The 16,150-nt window shown below is 33.3% G+C and overlaps 1 protein-coding gene across 1 annotated transcript; it reads left to right on the forward strand.

The window, feature by feature from the left end:
• The first annotated feature begins 798 nt into the window (after positions 1–798).
• RERGL (RERG like) lies at positions 799–14,990 on the forward strand. The gene is made up of 5 exons (XM_077870914.1): positions 799–1,102; positions 2,476–2,532; positions 6,235–6,308; positions 7,195–7,343; positions 9,692–14,990. The coding sequence occupies exons 1-5, from the start codon at positions 1,000–1,002 to the stop codon at positions 9,972–9,974; spliced, it is 666 nt and encodes a 221-aa protein (XP_077727040.1). The 5' UTR covers positions 799–999; the 3' UTR covers positions 9,975–14,990.
• Positions 14,991–16,150: the final 1,160 nt, after the last annotated feature.

Consider the following 16,150-nt stretch of genomic DNA (forward strand, 5'->3'; position numbering starts at 1 on the left):
GTTGAATTCTTGTATTTGTTGTTGTACTCTTTTCTCAACCTTCCAATATAGGCTTTGACAAATGGGGAGAGAGAAAGGGAAAAAATTAATGTGGCGATTTGTAGTAGGGGAAAATGGTTAAAAGAAATATGAAAGACTCATCATTTTGCATATTAAATTTACATCTTTATGTCATAGCAGGAATGAATTATATCACAATACCCCTTCCAGATATTATTCCTTTTTTGATTTTTTTCCTAATTATAAAGTACTATAGAAGGGAACATGATAGATTTTTGTTTATTGTTCTTTAAGCAACATAAAGCTGCTTGCTTTATTTTTTTTCTCAGAAACCTTACTGTTTTCTATTGGCATAAAATTTTAGAGAGAGAGACAGAGAGATTGCTTTTTAAGAAAGACATTGGAAGGGTAAAACCCTGTAGTGTCCATCCATATATCTCATTGAGAGCCTCACAAGACTTGGAAACATGGGCTGGGTATTTATGTGCCCTGCTGTCAACCCTAAAGTAATACATATGAAAAGCCATCCTCCTCCTTCTCTCATTTCTATTCATGACCAAGTTTACTTATTCCCTTTGTCTTTCACAGGAGAAGCCCAAGAAGATGTAGGCTCAGGTATTAGGAGAAAAATCAAAACTGATCCAATCTAAGAAGGTTTACAGGAATGTATATTCATTCTCTAAAAACTTTCTAAGAGAAATCACTTTTCTAGGTCCTAGGAAAAAGTAGAGTCTGTGTACATAAAAATAGAGGCTTGGGGGCTAAGCTTTCTTAGCTTAGTTAAGAAATTCTGCAAAATTTCTGTGAAATTCTGAACTATTGACTTAAGAACTATTGACTTTATGTCTAAATAGTAACTGCAGTGTTTTTTTTTAATGGAATATATTAAAAAGACTCCAGGAAAACATTTATAAAGTTATTATTGGATGGTAAGAGTGTGGGGCGGAGTTGGCCTTAGAGAAATGATAGCAGCATTATTAAAAAGTATTTTAAAAGCACATGCTGGGCTCAAGTCAGTATAGCTCAAGAAGACAGGAGCAGAAAGACAAGATGAATGATGTGAAGCTTGCTGTCTTGGGTGGTGAAGGAACAGGCAAATCTGGTGAGTTATGTTGTTTCCTATGGCATGGTTCAGAATGCAAAAAGAGTGAGAAGTATATTGATCTCATAGATATAGGTATATAATGTTATTTTTCATTAAGAGTTTTCATTTTTATGAGTAATAATGCAATTAACTGTATATTTATAGAATTTATAAACAGTTTGAGGATGATAACTGAAGTATTAATTTATGCTTTTTAAAAATTCTTTGGAATAATAGTAAATTCCTCCTTCATTGTCCCAACTACTTCTCACTCCACCACACCTGCCCTCACATCCACTAGTGGCAAAACAATAGTCTTGAACTGATTCTTCTGCTCTGAGACTAAGGGCAGAGAAGAATTCATGAAGACCTGTGTATTTTTTTTTTTAAGATTTTTATTTTATTTTATTATTTTATTTTATTTTATTTTATTTTATTTTATTTATTTTATTTTATTTGAGAGAGAGCATGAGCAGGGGTAGGAGCAAAGGGAGAGAGGGAGGGGGACAAGTAGACTTTCCACTGAGTGTAGAGCCTGACACGGGGCTCAATCCCAGGACCCCAAGATCATGACCTGAAGTCAGACGCTTAATTGCCTGAGCCATCCATGTACAACTGTGGATTATTTTTTATTTTTATTTTATTAATTTTAAATTTTTTTGTGGATTACTTTTTAAATGCAGTATTATTGAAGTGAGAAAACTTAGGACAGGCATGGCTTTATAGGTGCTGGAGACTGAGCAACAGGTGCCCTGATTTTTTAAAATTATTATCATTTTTTTTGGTGCCCTGATTTTGAAAGCCATGGTTTTGTTTTATTTTACTGGAATTTGTTTTTGGTTCCATTATGATGGTGGCCAGGATGCCACCAAAGAGCTACCTGAACTTCATGAACCATACAGCTGGCCAGACCCAGGAGCTGCAACTGACCATAGAGATCCTTTTTCTGGTTTCCTGGATTTTGAAGTCCCAATATCCTCACAAACAACTGTAAAAGCTTGATCTTATCTTTGTCATTATTAGCACACAGCACCTTGGAACCAGATTTAATACAATAAAGAATATAAAGAGATGATATAGTTCTTGAGTTTCAAACCTAATGAGAGCTCTGTTTCTGTTAAGTAAGGCAAGCTGCTTTACCTGTTTGCATTCATGAATTAATTACATAGTGATTTGAATAGACAGATCACTTTCTTTCTAGTCTTTTAATCTTTATGGTTGTACGGTGAAAATCTTGCTGACTATTATTTTGACTAGAATTTAATAAAGCTTTAAGGTCTGCATTAATGCTTGGTAATTTTTGAACTGAAAGATAAAACTTCATGTACATAGCTAAGTTATCTATGTCCCAAAACAGAAGAGACCCTAAGTCCAGCATGTTTGTTTTGCAGCCCTTACAGTAAGGTTTCTTACCAAACGATTCATTGGAGAATATGCCTCTAATTTCGGTAAGTCACCACTTGAGACTTTATCACCTTTAAAATGTCAGCATTTTAATTAAACTACAGTTAAGATCACTGAAGCATTTTGATAGAATTTTCTATTGTTGCACTTTTAAGCAACTTATTTATTCAGATTCTGGTTGGAAATGCCAAAATAGGTACTTGAATGTTCTTTTATGATAAAATTCACCCAACTTGATGTTAGGTAAGATGGATTAGAAAGTCAGTTTGTTTCAGGCTAAAATTAGAACATTAAAACTGAGATTCTCCTCCTGCCAATATTATAAAGCATGTATGAATATTTTTGTAAACTATAAAACATTTCTGAAATTAAATAAACATCTGTTAAAAGATAAGGACAAATTAATTATAAAAGCACTAGAACGACAAAATAAAGCTTATGTTAATTGTAAAACTGTGTGAAAATAACGGGACAATTTTACCTGATTAAAGATTATAATTATCTAGGTTGCTTAACTAAGTTTCACAGAAATTCTAAAACAGGTGCCAGAGCACCTTAATATGATCTTAAAATCATTTTACTAACTCTGCTCTAAATTTATTTTGATCAGAATTAGCATAACATATGGGAAATACCACAGTGGGGCATTAATAAAAAGTGAAGAATTTTGGCAGAGTTTTGAGTATATTTTTGGCTCAGCAATTAATCAATATAATGGTACTAATATCTCACCTGATTTAAGGCATGTGGGAAAAGTGTTTTGCTCTTTGTTTTTTAAACAAGAACAATAGATGTCTAAAAAAACATATGAGAATTAGGAGAAAGGGGAATGATTTTTTTTTCAATAATTTCTACTTAGAGTAATAGGAAGTTATCATTACCAGTGTGTTTTTCGATGAGAAATAACTCCCTTCACAAAAAAAAAAAAAAAAAATTTAGCCTCCATTCATGAGGTAGCATTATTGGAGAATTTTAGGAAGTAACTTTAAAGTATTGCATTGTGTTGCTTTCTACATGTTTCTAATATACTATTTCGGTCCATATGACATTGTGAACATTTTAGGGTAAGTTCTTGGAAACTGATTAAAAAAAGAAGAAATACATAGAAAGAGAAATTCTTATTGCTTCATTTCTCAGGTCAAACACTTCAGCCAGAAAAGTCAATATAAAACAAAGTAGGAGCCAGGCAGGAGAAAATGTTTCAGAATAACAAAACATAACATAAAACCACACCCAAAAATAAGAACAACAAATCCCCTTAATCTTTTATAAGAAGTAGTTTTATAAACAAATGAAGTGCACACAATTCTGGCTGGTACATATCCATTAAAAAAAGAAGAGAGAGAGAGAGAAATTTTGAAAAGACAACCGAATGAACAAAAGGTCATCCTTGAATGAGAACAAACTACCAAAAAAATGACTCCATTTTGTAAATGAAGACCAGAAAGGGAAAATAATAAAATTCTAAAAAGTTAAGAGTTAGTGACCCCTGCGGGCAGTTTTTGAGTTTTGAGTAGATATTTTTAAATGTCTAAAAGGAAATTTTATGATTCACAGTCAGTGGTAAATCTATGAAGTTAGAAGGAACTGTCTGAAAATAGACTTTAAGGCTTAATGAAACTTGTTATAGTTTCATTAAATGTAAACTCAAAGGATTTTAAAATTCATCCCCAACCCTCTGCAGTTGGCTCCCAAAAAGCTTGCTACATGTTTTTAACTATGTGCTACATTGCTTGAACGGGGCATGATTTTTTGTCAGTGTGCCATTTTGGAGAGAAGTAGGCCTTTTATTAAACCCCGAGGAAAAGTTACAGAAAGATAGGCCTTTATTCATTTAACAAATATTTATTGAGTACCTACAATGTCTCAGGTACTCTTCTAGGTAAAAAAGCTATAGAAATGAATGAAAACAATAATTATCCAGGCCTCCATAAGATTTATATTCCAGAAGGAACTGTCCATTAAAAAAATTAAGTATAAGTTATATCACATGATGATAAATGCTATGAAGAAAAAGAAAACATCATGGGGGAATGGCACTATTATACTATTTGACCACTTAAAATTGGATAATTAGGGTTGAACAGACACATGCTGGTGGTAAAAACTGAGCCACGAAAATATCTGGAGGATTACATTCCTCACAGCAGGAATAATTACCAAAATTCTGAGGCAGGAAATTTCTGGAAGAGGTGAGGAATGGTATGGAGGATGGTGTAGTTTGAGTACAAATAATTTGAGGAAGAATAGCCAGAGAAGTCATGGAGGACTAGACAATGAGGGCCATTCTCAGGCATTTTGAAGGCTTTGATTTATTCAAGTGAGATGGGGAGCCACTGGAGAGATTTGATCAGACAAGTGATATGGATTTGGCTACAAGGTTCACTTTTGCTCCTGTGTTGAGAATAGAGTATGCACGAAAAGGGAGTTAGGAGAGGGTAAAGCAGAGAGCTGAATTAGGAAGTTTGGTAATAATCTAAACAAAAATAATGATGTGTTAATAATGGAGAAGATAAGAAACAAACTCAAAATATACTTTAAAGAGAATGAAAAAGGAATTTTTAATAGGATAAATATGGGAGGTAAGAGAAAGACAGGATCAAGGATGACTAACAGCTGTTAACCTGATCAACTTGAGTTATCAATATGTCACTTAATGAAATGGAAAATTGTGGAAGATAGAGTATTTTCAGGGAAATTGGGGTTTCAGTTTTAAGTATGTTCAGGTTGAGATATCTATTGGGTGTCCAAAGGGAGATGTACAATAGCAGTAGTTGTTTGCATCTGAAGTTCAAGGAAGGGGTCTAGACTACAGATATAAATTGGGTCCATCAATGCTAATTGTTTTATAAAACTCTGGATGAGATTAACAAGGGAGTATAGATAGAGAAGAGATCCATAAACTGGACCTATGTTTGAAGTGTGAGAATACATGACGGGAAAAATAAAAAAAAGGTTAATACAGAGCAACAAGGAATAAAGAAAAAAGCATGGGAGTATGTTGCCTTGAAAGCCGTGGGAAGGAAACATTTTAAGGAGGCAGGAGTGATTGATTATAGTAATGCTACTGAGGCGAGTAAGATCAAGATATAGAATTAGTCAGTGAATCTAAAATTGTAACCTTGATAAGAACAGTTATTTGAGCTAAAGCTTGATTGGAATAACTCAAAGAACTTGGGGGAGAAAAATTGGACACAGGGGTTATAGATACTCACAAAAAGACCAGCAGAGAAATAGGGCAATTTCTGTAGAGGTTGGGGGGGATCTAAAGGATTGTTAAGTTTGGAGAAATTCAGCTGTTAGTAATGATATAGTGAAGAGGAGCAACGTATGATTCAGAAGAGAGAGGTAGAATTGATGGGGTAATGTCTTTAAGTACATCAGTAGTAAAGGGCAACCAGCTCATAATGAATAGATTGGCCTTAGAAAGAAATATAGATACCTTATCCATAGTTATAGGACAGAAGATATGTATATAAGCACAAAAGCATGTAGTTGAATAGATATGGTGATAAAGTTTATTTGTAAGAAACATATGAGCAAATATAACAAATACATGTATTTAACCACTAATAATTTTTAAAAGCCACTGTAGTATTCTACTAGAAGATGACTAGTTGAATTTGCGAGACTGTCATCCAAATATATGCTAATTTTTTAAGAAAAATTCTGGAGTATTTCCATATTGACAATGAATATATACATTTTTAAATATTTATTTATTTATTTATTTATTTATTTTGCAGAATCTATCTATAGTAAGCATTTGTATTTGGAAGGGAAGCAACTGAATCTAGAAATATATGACCCCTGTTCTCAAGTAAGTAAAACAGATATAATTTTATTTTTTCAGTCATGATTTGAAGAAGATTGGGTAAGAGTAAATGTAAATAAAGTTGCCAGTCTTAAAACCGAAATTTATCTCCAATTCTAATTAAAATTTAAAATTAAATTTTAAGATTATTTTTAATATTATAAATTCCATTATCTAGCTTCTCCATAGAGTTTTGAAAATTGTTATAGTACAAATATCTTTGAAATAGCAATATTAGGCGCATTTATATTTCTAGGAGGTCGCGGTATATAGCTATTAGAAGTTAATAGTTTAATGGCTTCTCAGTTCAGTTTATATTTTTATCAAGTTGCATTTGTAACCATCCACTGTCAATAAACCATGAGTAAGGTAGATTTTTAGTACAAATTCCTTTGTCTATTCAAAGACAAATAAGTTAAAATAAATTATTATTTTTTAATTTTTTTAGTGAAAAGTGAGATAGATAAAAATTTATTATACTTCCTCTGTATTTTAAAAATTTAATCACTTTTAATTAAAGAAAGAGTGACAAGGAAGAGAGAACCAAGGAAACTACCTTTGAGAAAATATCAGTCTTCAGCTTATTAAAGTGTCTTTTAGTGACCCCTGGGTGACTCAGCGGTTGAGCATCTGCCTTTGGCTCAAGTCATGATCCCCAGTACCTGGGATCAAGTCCCGCATCGGGCTCCCTGCATGGAGCCTGCTTCTCCCACTGCCTATGTCTCTGCCTCTCTCTCTGTGTCTCTCATAAACAAGCAAACAAACAAACAAACAAATACATCTTTTTAAGAAGTTCTTTTTAGGTGAAATGGGTTTCCATTAATTAATTGTCTAAAGTATAAAATACACGTGGAATAGTCCACCAATTTCAATTTGCTTGATTCATTTTCAGCCACAGAAAGCAAAATTTTCCCTCACAAGTGAGCTGCATTGGGCAGATGGGTTTGTTATTGTGTATGACATCAGTGACAGGTCCTCATTTGCTTTTGCAAAAGCACTGATCTACAGAATTCGAGAGCCTCAAACTAGTCATTGTAAAAGGTAAGATATTCTTCATTCCTCTCTCCGTTCTTTTTAGTAAATCATCATATAGCTATAAGCATCATTAGGAAGAGTTTAATACAGCCTTCCAATTACAAAATTTAACAGCCCTGAACAATTCACCTTCCATTCCACAGGAGTTACACATGTAGTAAAAGGAATAAGATGAGAATACTTTATATCCTGGCTGACATAAACAGTTACTTGCTCTGAGTAAATGGCTATTTTACAAGACAGCTTCTATTGTTAACATGACACTCACTTGCAAAATAATGGTCCTCTGTACACAAGACAGTTCACTTTCCAACCTTTCCTTTTCATTCCCACAAAAATGTTAAGGATACTAAATAAATCCAAATTTATTACAGTTGGCATCCAATTCCTAGTCATTGGGTTGTTCAATCTATCAAAGCAAAATAGACTGAATAATCAAGCCATTACAAATTCTGAGTATGAGAATACATTTTTCTCTGTTTCACCTCCAAAAATAAGGAGCTGATCAATGATTTCCCGTTGTTAATGGTTTTGACACAAGTAACTATGAAGGAAGACATAACTGTGCCTCAAACCATTCTTGCATTAGCAGATATAAGTTTAACCCTATCAATTTCCCACTTAATTTTCTTATTTTTTACTTTAGCCTTTCGGATTTAAAATATGTATTTTTATTCAACATACTGATATAAAGGATTCTTTGTGCTCTTGATCAGAGTTGCCCTTAGAGTCTGAAATAACATTCTAATATGGGAAGCACAAACACAATGCTAGTACTGAAAATTTGTATGTGTTTTTATATCTATTTTAAATATTAATTATCAAGAAACTATGAGATGATAATTAATAAAGGGTATTTCCCTGGAGTCAATTGATGTAAATTCTTGTTTATATCTGATTGACTTTAGGTAAACCACTTTAATCTCTAGACCTAATTTTTCTGATTATAAAACTACTGGAAACATGGTAGAAGAAAAGGATGTGATTTTGCTAAGGTACCTCACAGCTCTGGTTTCCTCTAATATTACAGGTTTTGTTTTTTTGTTTTGTTTTTTCTGAAATAAATTGTTTTAAGCATTAAATGGCCTCATATTTAAGCAGCATGACTTAGGTAAGAGATAGTAATAAAATTCCTTTGCTATTCCTCCAAATCAAAAGAATCCCTTACGAATATTGAAAAACATAAAAATAAAAACACCTATACTTGACATTTTTCAGGCAATTTTCTTGAAATACTACATAATTTTTAGAGCATTTCCAGTTCTCAATCTGTAGATAGACTCGGGTAGCAAAAATATATGCCTGTTTTATAAAGTTGCATCTGATATCTGTGACTCATACTTCAAAATAGTTCACTTCATCTTCCCCATTAATAATAATTTTATAAACTATATAGAAAAAGATATTAATACCCTCAAAGTCTAACACATACAGTGCTTTTTTTCCCTCACCACTCACACCATCTTGGAAATGAAAACAACTTTGAGCAGAATCTAAAGACAACATCTCTTCAGATTGAGTTGAAGACTGCATTTATCCATTTTTCCTCTAAAGTAGATAACTTGGCAGAGTTCCGTGGCATTTGAGAACTAGTTGTCTTACGACAGCCTTCAAATGAAACTCTGTTTTAGAAATGTGCCACTATAACCAAGGAGAATATATTGATATTTGCTGAAGAAATTATCTTAACAAAGAAGCATATTTCTTAAATACATAGAAAAATTGTACAAGGTCATGAGATCATAACATTTTTCTCTAGAGTATAGTATAATGGATATTAACAAAGAACAAACAGTAGTTAAGTATTGAGTAATATTTTCCTTGGGAAAATTATATCTAAATTGTTCAAGTACAGTTACTGTTCAGTAAAGAGACATTAGTTAGTCCTTCTCTTTCAACTGGTAAGGAAATGAAAAATAATACTTGGTAAGCATCTTTTGTTGCCTGTCACTGTACTAGATATTTTTATATATATATCGTTTAGTTTAATCTCTATAAGAATTCTATGTAATGACTGCTATTTTATTATTGTTTTACATAGAGGAAAATTGAAAGTGGGAAAAGTAACAATCATGCCTTATTAGTAAACAGAGCCAGAATTCAAAAATAGGTTTATATTAATGCAGATCCTCTGCTTTAAGATTCTTGCTGCTACAGTGTCACACATTACATTCTATATAAAATAGTTTTTGTAAGTAAATGGTGATGTGTCATGCACATACATATGACTATAAGGAACACATACATGCACAGTATTTTTTTGGGGGGAGGTCATAATTCATTTTGATATAAACCTACTTAGAAAAAAAAAGAGATGTAAAATAATCATTCCAGAGTTATGTTCTGTATTTCAGAGCTGTGGAATCAGCAGTGATTTTGGTTGGTAACAAGCAAGATCTCTGTCACATACGAGAGGTTGGCTGGGAAGAAGGGCAAAAACTGGCATTGGATAACCGATGCCAGTTCTGTGAATTGTCTGCAGCAGAGCAATCTCTGGAGGTGGAAATGATGTTTATCAGAATTATCAAGGACATCCTGACAAACTTCAAACTCAAAGAAAAGAGAAGACCCAGTGGATCTAAATCAATGGCTAAATTGATCAATAATGTTTTTGGAAAGAGACGGAAATCTGTTTAGCAGACATGTAATCCTAGGGGATTTATTATATTAGACAGTTTCGGATATTTACATGATATTAAATTTACCCTTTGTATGCAATTAAAAAATAATTCTTTTAGAGATATGAAATGACTGAATATAAGCCACAGCTGTGTTTTCAAATACATAGTTTTCCTTTTTGGTTGTTTGTATCTTTGTATCTTGTATTGTGACAAGATACAAACAACCAAAACTATATATTAAACCTTTTTCTTTATTACATGGAATAGCACTCACTATAATTTATTGATGCATTGCTATGCAGTTAGCCTTGCTGAATAAACTCTGCTTAATAATTTTATTAAGCTACCATCCCATAGACCTCAAGCGACCTTTATTTTATTTATTTCTTTTGAATGAAATATGTAGTTATATTTCACATAGTTAATATAGTGCTGAATTTATAAATTTGTGAAAGTTCACAATTTAGTAGAAATGCATGAATTTAATTTTGAAAGTGCCTTTCCAGTAATTCAGTGAGTTCTTGCTTACATCTTGGTATTATTTATTACTCATACTACTTATTTTACTTATAATTTAGGCCATAAGAAGTTAAGTTCCTTGCCTATAAGTGCCGTTTTTTATTTGGTCTGATGATGAAAAATTCTGCCTCTGCTTGTAGTCTTTGCTAAGAAGGGGTAATCCTCACAAATTCACTTACATGGCTTTTTATACAAAAAAGATCAGTTGTTTTTAGTGCATAGAGAGATCCATACATCCCAGGGAAAGAAAAAGAAAAAGTAAAAGCTGGTTGCTAAGTATATATAACCTCGAAGACCTTATTGTCCTTAAAGAAATATTGTATTAGACAAACATTTGGGGCCTTCCCAGATTTCTTTGAGGACAATTTCCTTCAAAAATCAGCTGTTTACCCTCTGGACCTAAGTACCACTGCTGCTGACCTCATTGCATTTCAAGTCACGGTCTAGACCTAACCTCAGCCAAATCACTGATAACTAAGTTTAGGTCTCCAGGAAGTTAAACTGAGAGTACAAGCAATGCTACAGGTGCTGGTTAACATGTATTGGCAAGAACCTGGGGGCCAAGGTGGAAGAAGAGCTTGAGTGGAGGGTGGTAGGCAAATGGGGGGACAGGTGACACAGAACATGAGCCTGAGAATTCGTTGACATGGTGTTCCTCACCATGAGTCATGATTCCACATAATAGGAGCCACACCTAGAGCTCATCCATGTAGCTTTGCTGTTCCCTGGAAGCCTGGCCTTGATACACTACAGTAAAAGTAGTGGAAATAATAACACACTGTATGATAGAATATAAAGGAGCTCGGAACAGTCATAAAGATAGGGGAGTTAGAACTGATATGGCAGGTTGGCCCAAAAACCCACTGTCTGACTGTGTTGCTTGGAACTATTCAGAGGAATTTCCTCTGCTGAGGAGGTGAGGAGGCATAGACAACTTTGAGAAGCTTAACTGTGACTGTGCTGTATAGGTCAGGGTTGGCAGTAGGGATGTTGCCATGAAACTGTGCTTCTCACTATCAGCCCAGTGATAGAATCCTGGAAGAGCAGAATCTGGATGCCAGCATTTAACTTGTTTCCTGTTATCCACCCACGCAGCCCCCAAAGAAGTGCTGCTATATCTGGGGCAGAGGCTCCTTTCCTAATCCTGGCTGGCTGATTGGAAGTGACATACTTAATCAGCTAGATGGAGACAGAGTCCATATAAGCTCATGCATTGCTTCCATCCATGCCACTGTGACCACTGTTATCCTGGATCCATTTTGTAAGCACAAAGATGGCCAAGAAAAGGGGCAAGTTGATATCTGCAGGACAGATCATCCTGTCCATCTGGTTGTATAGTGACTTTTCCTTGGTGGATGCACTCTGATGGGCAGTGACATGATACACAAAGATATGTATATTTTATGCCCTAAGAGATCCATTCATACATTTTTTTTCTCTAGTCTTCCTTGTCACTGTCTTCCAGTTTTACTTTATACTGGTCTCTGTCCAACTGGCAAAACCACTGATTGCTTCCTAGAAATCTGTACCATGTGCCACCTTTCCTAACATACAAAGGGTAGATCACCAAGTATACATCTTGAAGCTCTGGCAAATGGGATAATTTGCTAATGAAGTTCATGGTAGCCTCCATGTAATAAGGCCCAGTCCTCTTATGACTGGGACTAATATCACAAGCTTAGGAAAGCTTTCTGTCAACTAGGGACATTCAGGTTAGATTGCTATGTAAATGGGAAATAAACTCTTATTGTGTGATGTTATGTTAGAAAATTCAGTGATATAGTATTTTTAGTCAACTATTTACAATGATTAAAAAATAATAAAAAACTATTTACAAGGATTTTATTAATCTTTTATAGTCTCAATATTCAATGACATTATATGTATATGTTTATATGTAAATACATACCAGTTTAATCATTATACCTTAATTTTTTTTCCTCATCCTCTTGGATAATCTCAGTTTTAGAGATTTAGTCTTCATTCTTTAGAATTATTTTCCTACTTTAAGAAAGATTCTTTTGGGATGATTTTGTATGAAAAACAATATATTGATTCATGTAATATGCAAGAACTCTTAATGTCAAAATGGTAGGAAAATTTTTTAATAGCTTAATCCAAGCATATGTGTCTGTGATGTTTCAGAGTTCAAAATTCCTGTTAAGGATACTAATGTTCATATATATTTTTAAATTTTATTTATTGTACCTTGATTTTTTTTTGTCAGGATGATTTGGGATAATGCATCTCATTATAAGGAATCAGTGGAACATGGCAATGCAAACAAACATTCTTGTACAGACAAACACAAAAGATAACTATGTGAGGTGATAAATGTGTTAATTGATGGCGGTGATTGTGGTAATAATTTTACAATATATATGTATATTAACCCATCATATTGCAATTTTGTTTTTCAATTTACCTCAACCTGGAAAAAAGCAGTTTTACATTAAAAAAATTTACATTTTAAGTGCAGTGTCTGTGAAGCAACTTTAGAAATGCTTATTATTATTTCCAGAGTGATATTTAAAACTACTGGATTAATTTCCTCTTTTATGATGTGACAGTTTTAAAACATGTTCACACATTTTTGACACTTCTTCTATCAAAAGGTGAAATCTAATTCCCCTCTCCATGATTGTGAATCGCCCTTATTGACTCTCTTTTAAAAAACGGAATAAGGTGGAAGTAATAGATAGGACTTAGGAGACCAGGTTGGGAAAGGTGCTAGAGCTCCCAACTGTTCCTATGTTATCTGTTCTCAAATGTCCCTGGGAATCAGTTTTGGGAGCCATGAGTCAACATGTATGAATCTGGCTTCCCTGAAAGCACCTGACTAGAGACCCAATGTGTCAGCAAATCTTCAGGTGATTCTAGTTTCTAACCTTGGACTAGCTGATGCTGAATAGAGCAGAGATGAGTTAGCCCAGAGAATCTTGCCCCAGTTGCAGATTTGTGAGGATAATTACCATTGTTGCTGTTTGGGTGTTGTTAAACCATTGTCTTGGGGTTGTTATGTGATAATAGATAATTAGAGTAGATAATTTATTAAAACTTTTGGCAATTCAGACAATACAAAATATTTGGCTTTCTTACTGGGGAAAAATGGCGAAAAAAAGGATTCTTCCAACTAGTTTCAAAATAGTCCAGACCTGAAGTTGTCCCAACTATAATTTCCTTGTGACTATAATTCACATGTTTTCTTGTGACTATAATTCTTGTGACTATAATTCACATGTAAAAAAAACTTGCAAAAACCTAAAAAATAATAAATTACAGTTTTCCAAAGTGAGAAAACTACATCTGCTTACAGAGAAACAAATACATCAACATTAGACCATAGAATATTGTAGGTGGAAGATAGCAAGTGTGTCTATAAATCTCTGAGAGAGTTAAGCTGTATCACTAGGCTGGGAATTGCCTATGCTGCTTCTAGTAAAAAAAGATGCTGTCATTCACTTTGGATGAGCTTCAATGAGATAACACAGAATGAGGGGCAACAGCCCAGGAAGGGAATGCCAAAAGGGAGGGGCCTTTAAAATGGCTTTGATTTAATACAAGGTATGCACTATTAATAAAGAGGTTGAATGATACCTGTATGTTTTATAGGTTTATAAATTGGCTGTAGTAAAATATTTTACATCTTAGATCACTAGGTATTGTTTCAGCTTATTATGGGAGATATCTATCTAGAGTTGACTGAATTGTATTAATCTGAACCTAGTTTAATGATGCCTTAACATTTTTATGGGGGAATTTAATGTTTGCAATATCCATGTTCCTTATTTGAAAGCGTGACTTATAGGTTTCTCATCTTCCTTAAATTATGAAATCCTTCAGCTAATAAAGGAAAATGATTATAGTTTGCAAAAAAGGCAAAGTCATTTAATAATCCATATAACTGTCTATTGTAGGACTTTGCATAATAATTGTAATTTAGCTATTAGGGATTCTAAAGGCAGTTATCAGTCATACTCTACAATTCTGGGGGAATCAGGCAAAGCCCAAATTATTTAAAGTATTTTAAATTCCCAAGGAAAAAAAAAGACACACTATAAATTGGAAATATACTTTATAATGACAATATATTATTTCAAAGCAAAGAAAATCATCATAATTTTCAAATGTATAAACTACCAAACAAATTGTTTTTCTTTCTTTTGGATAGAAATACAATTTAAGTTTACTTTTAATAATGGAAATAAATGTAAGTTCCTCTAAGGAGGGAATTAGCAGACGATGAAGTACTAGTTGCAATGTGGAATTTCACCAACATTTAGTAATCCTGGAACCTCTAAGACAAAAAGAATTAAGAAAGAAACAAAAACAAAAAATAAAAACCAGAACACCAAAAACGAGTAAAAGATGAAATTACTTGCCATTTATGGAAGCATGACCATGAGTTACCACTGTAGTATCCAGACCATTTTATAGGACTGAAGATGACTACTTAATAACTAGACACTTGGAAACATTCAAACACATATTAAAGTCTTTTTTTTAAAGATTTTATTTTTTATTTTTTTAATTTTTATTTATTTATGATAGTCACAGAGAGAGAGAGAGAGAGGCAGAGACACAGGCAGAGGGAGAAGCAGGCTCCATGCACCGGAAGCCCGACGTGGGACTCGATTCCGGGTCTCCAGGATCGCGCCCTGGGCCAAAGGCAGGCGCCAAACCACTGCGCCACCCAGGGATCCCACACACATATTAGACTGGTATTTTTCCAGATATAAATTTACTTTCAAGGTAATAAATTAACCAGTTTTGCATAATTTGGGAATAGTTCTATAGACAAACACATCTGTGGGTTAAAATTCTTGGGTTGAGGTGGAAGTAGAATGTGTAAGTTATTCAAATGACAATTATTTTAAAAATAACCAGTTGGTTGACTTTCATCAGAAAGTTTTAAGGCCTAGACTAAAAGAAGTCCATATTTTACTTATACAACATTCTCCACAATAAGAGAGGTTTTGAGCAAAACCTGCTAAGAAGGAGTTTAAAAATTATGGGATTTGATCATTCTAAATTATTTATTATTTTTAATAACATCTTTTTAAAGTTTAACATATTTGTAGAGTAAGACTAACACAATGTGTGTTTGTGAACCTGTGCCTATAGATATATTGCTATACATATCAATATATAACTATGTATATGTGTGTGTGTGTTACTATTTAATCTGATAATAACCCATTCAGTCAGAAGGAATACAAAATATCAAGTGAACTAAAAGCAGGGAAATAATAGAAATAGCAAAATAATAGAAAAATGGAGGACTAATATATGTGATAAAAGTTACATTCAAAATTGTAAAATTGGGGACAGATTCCAGGATGGATCCCTTTAGAAGAGAAAAAAATAGTGCAATTATAAAATGGGGAATGATAGGATACATGTAAGTATTAGAACAATTGGTTTGTAGCTACAAAAAATGAGTAGCTGCTTGTCAATTTAGCATTATAGTTAAAATAAGTGGGCATGAGATAAAAATGACATTAAACAGTTCAGAAGAAACAGAAATATAACTGAAATACTGTGAGATAATATTCCTATTCTTCTCAGCAAACATCACAATTCAAAGAAGAATTGGTGGACCTCTATAAAGTATTTGAAAATTAAATCAAAAAGAAAAGTTCACAAAAGGAGAATTTTGTACAAAAACAAAAT

This window comes from Canis aureus, chromosome 25 (genome assembly GCF_053574225.1).
Source record: "Canis aureus isolate CA01 chromosome 25, VMU_Caureus_v.1.0, whole genome shotgun sequence".
Classification (NCBI taxonomy): Eukaryota; Metazoa; Chordata; class Mammalia; order Carnivora; family Canidae; genus Canis; species Canis aureus.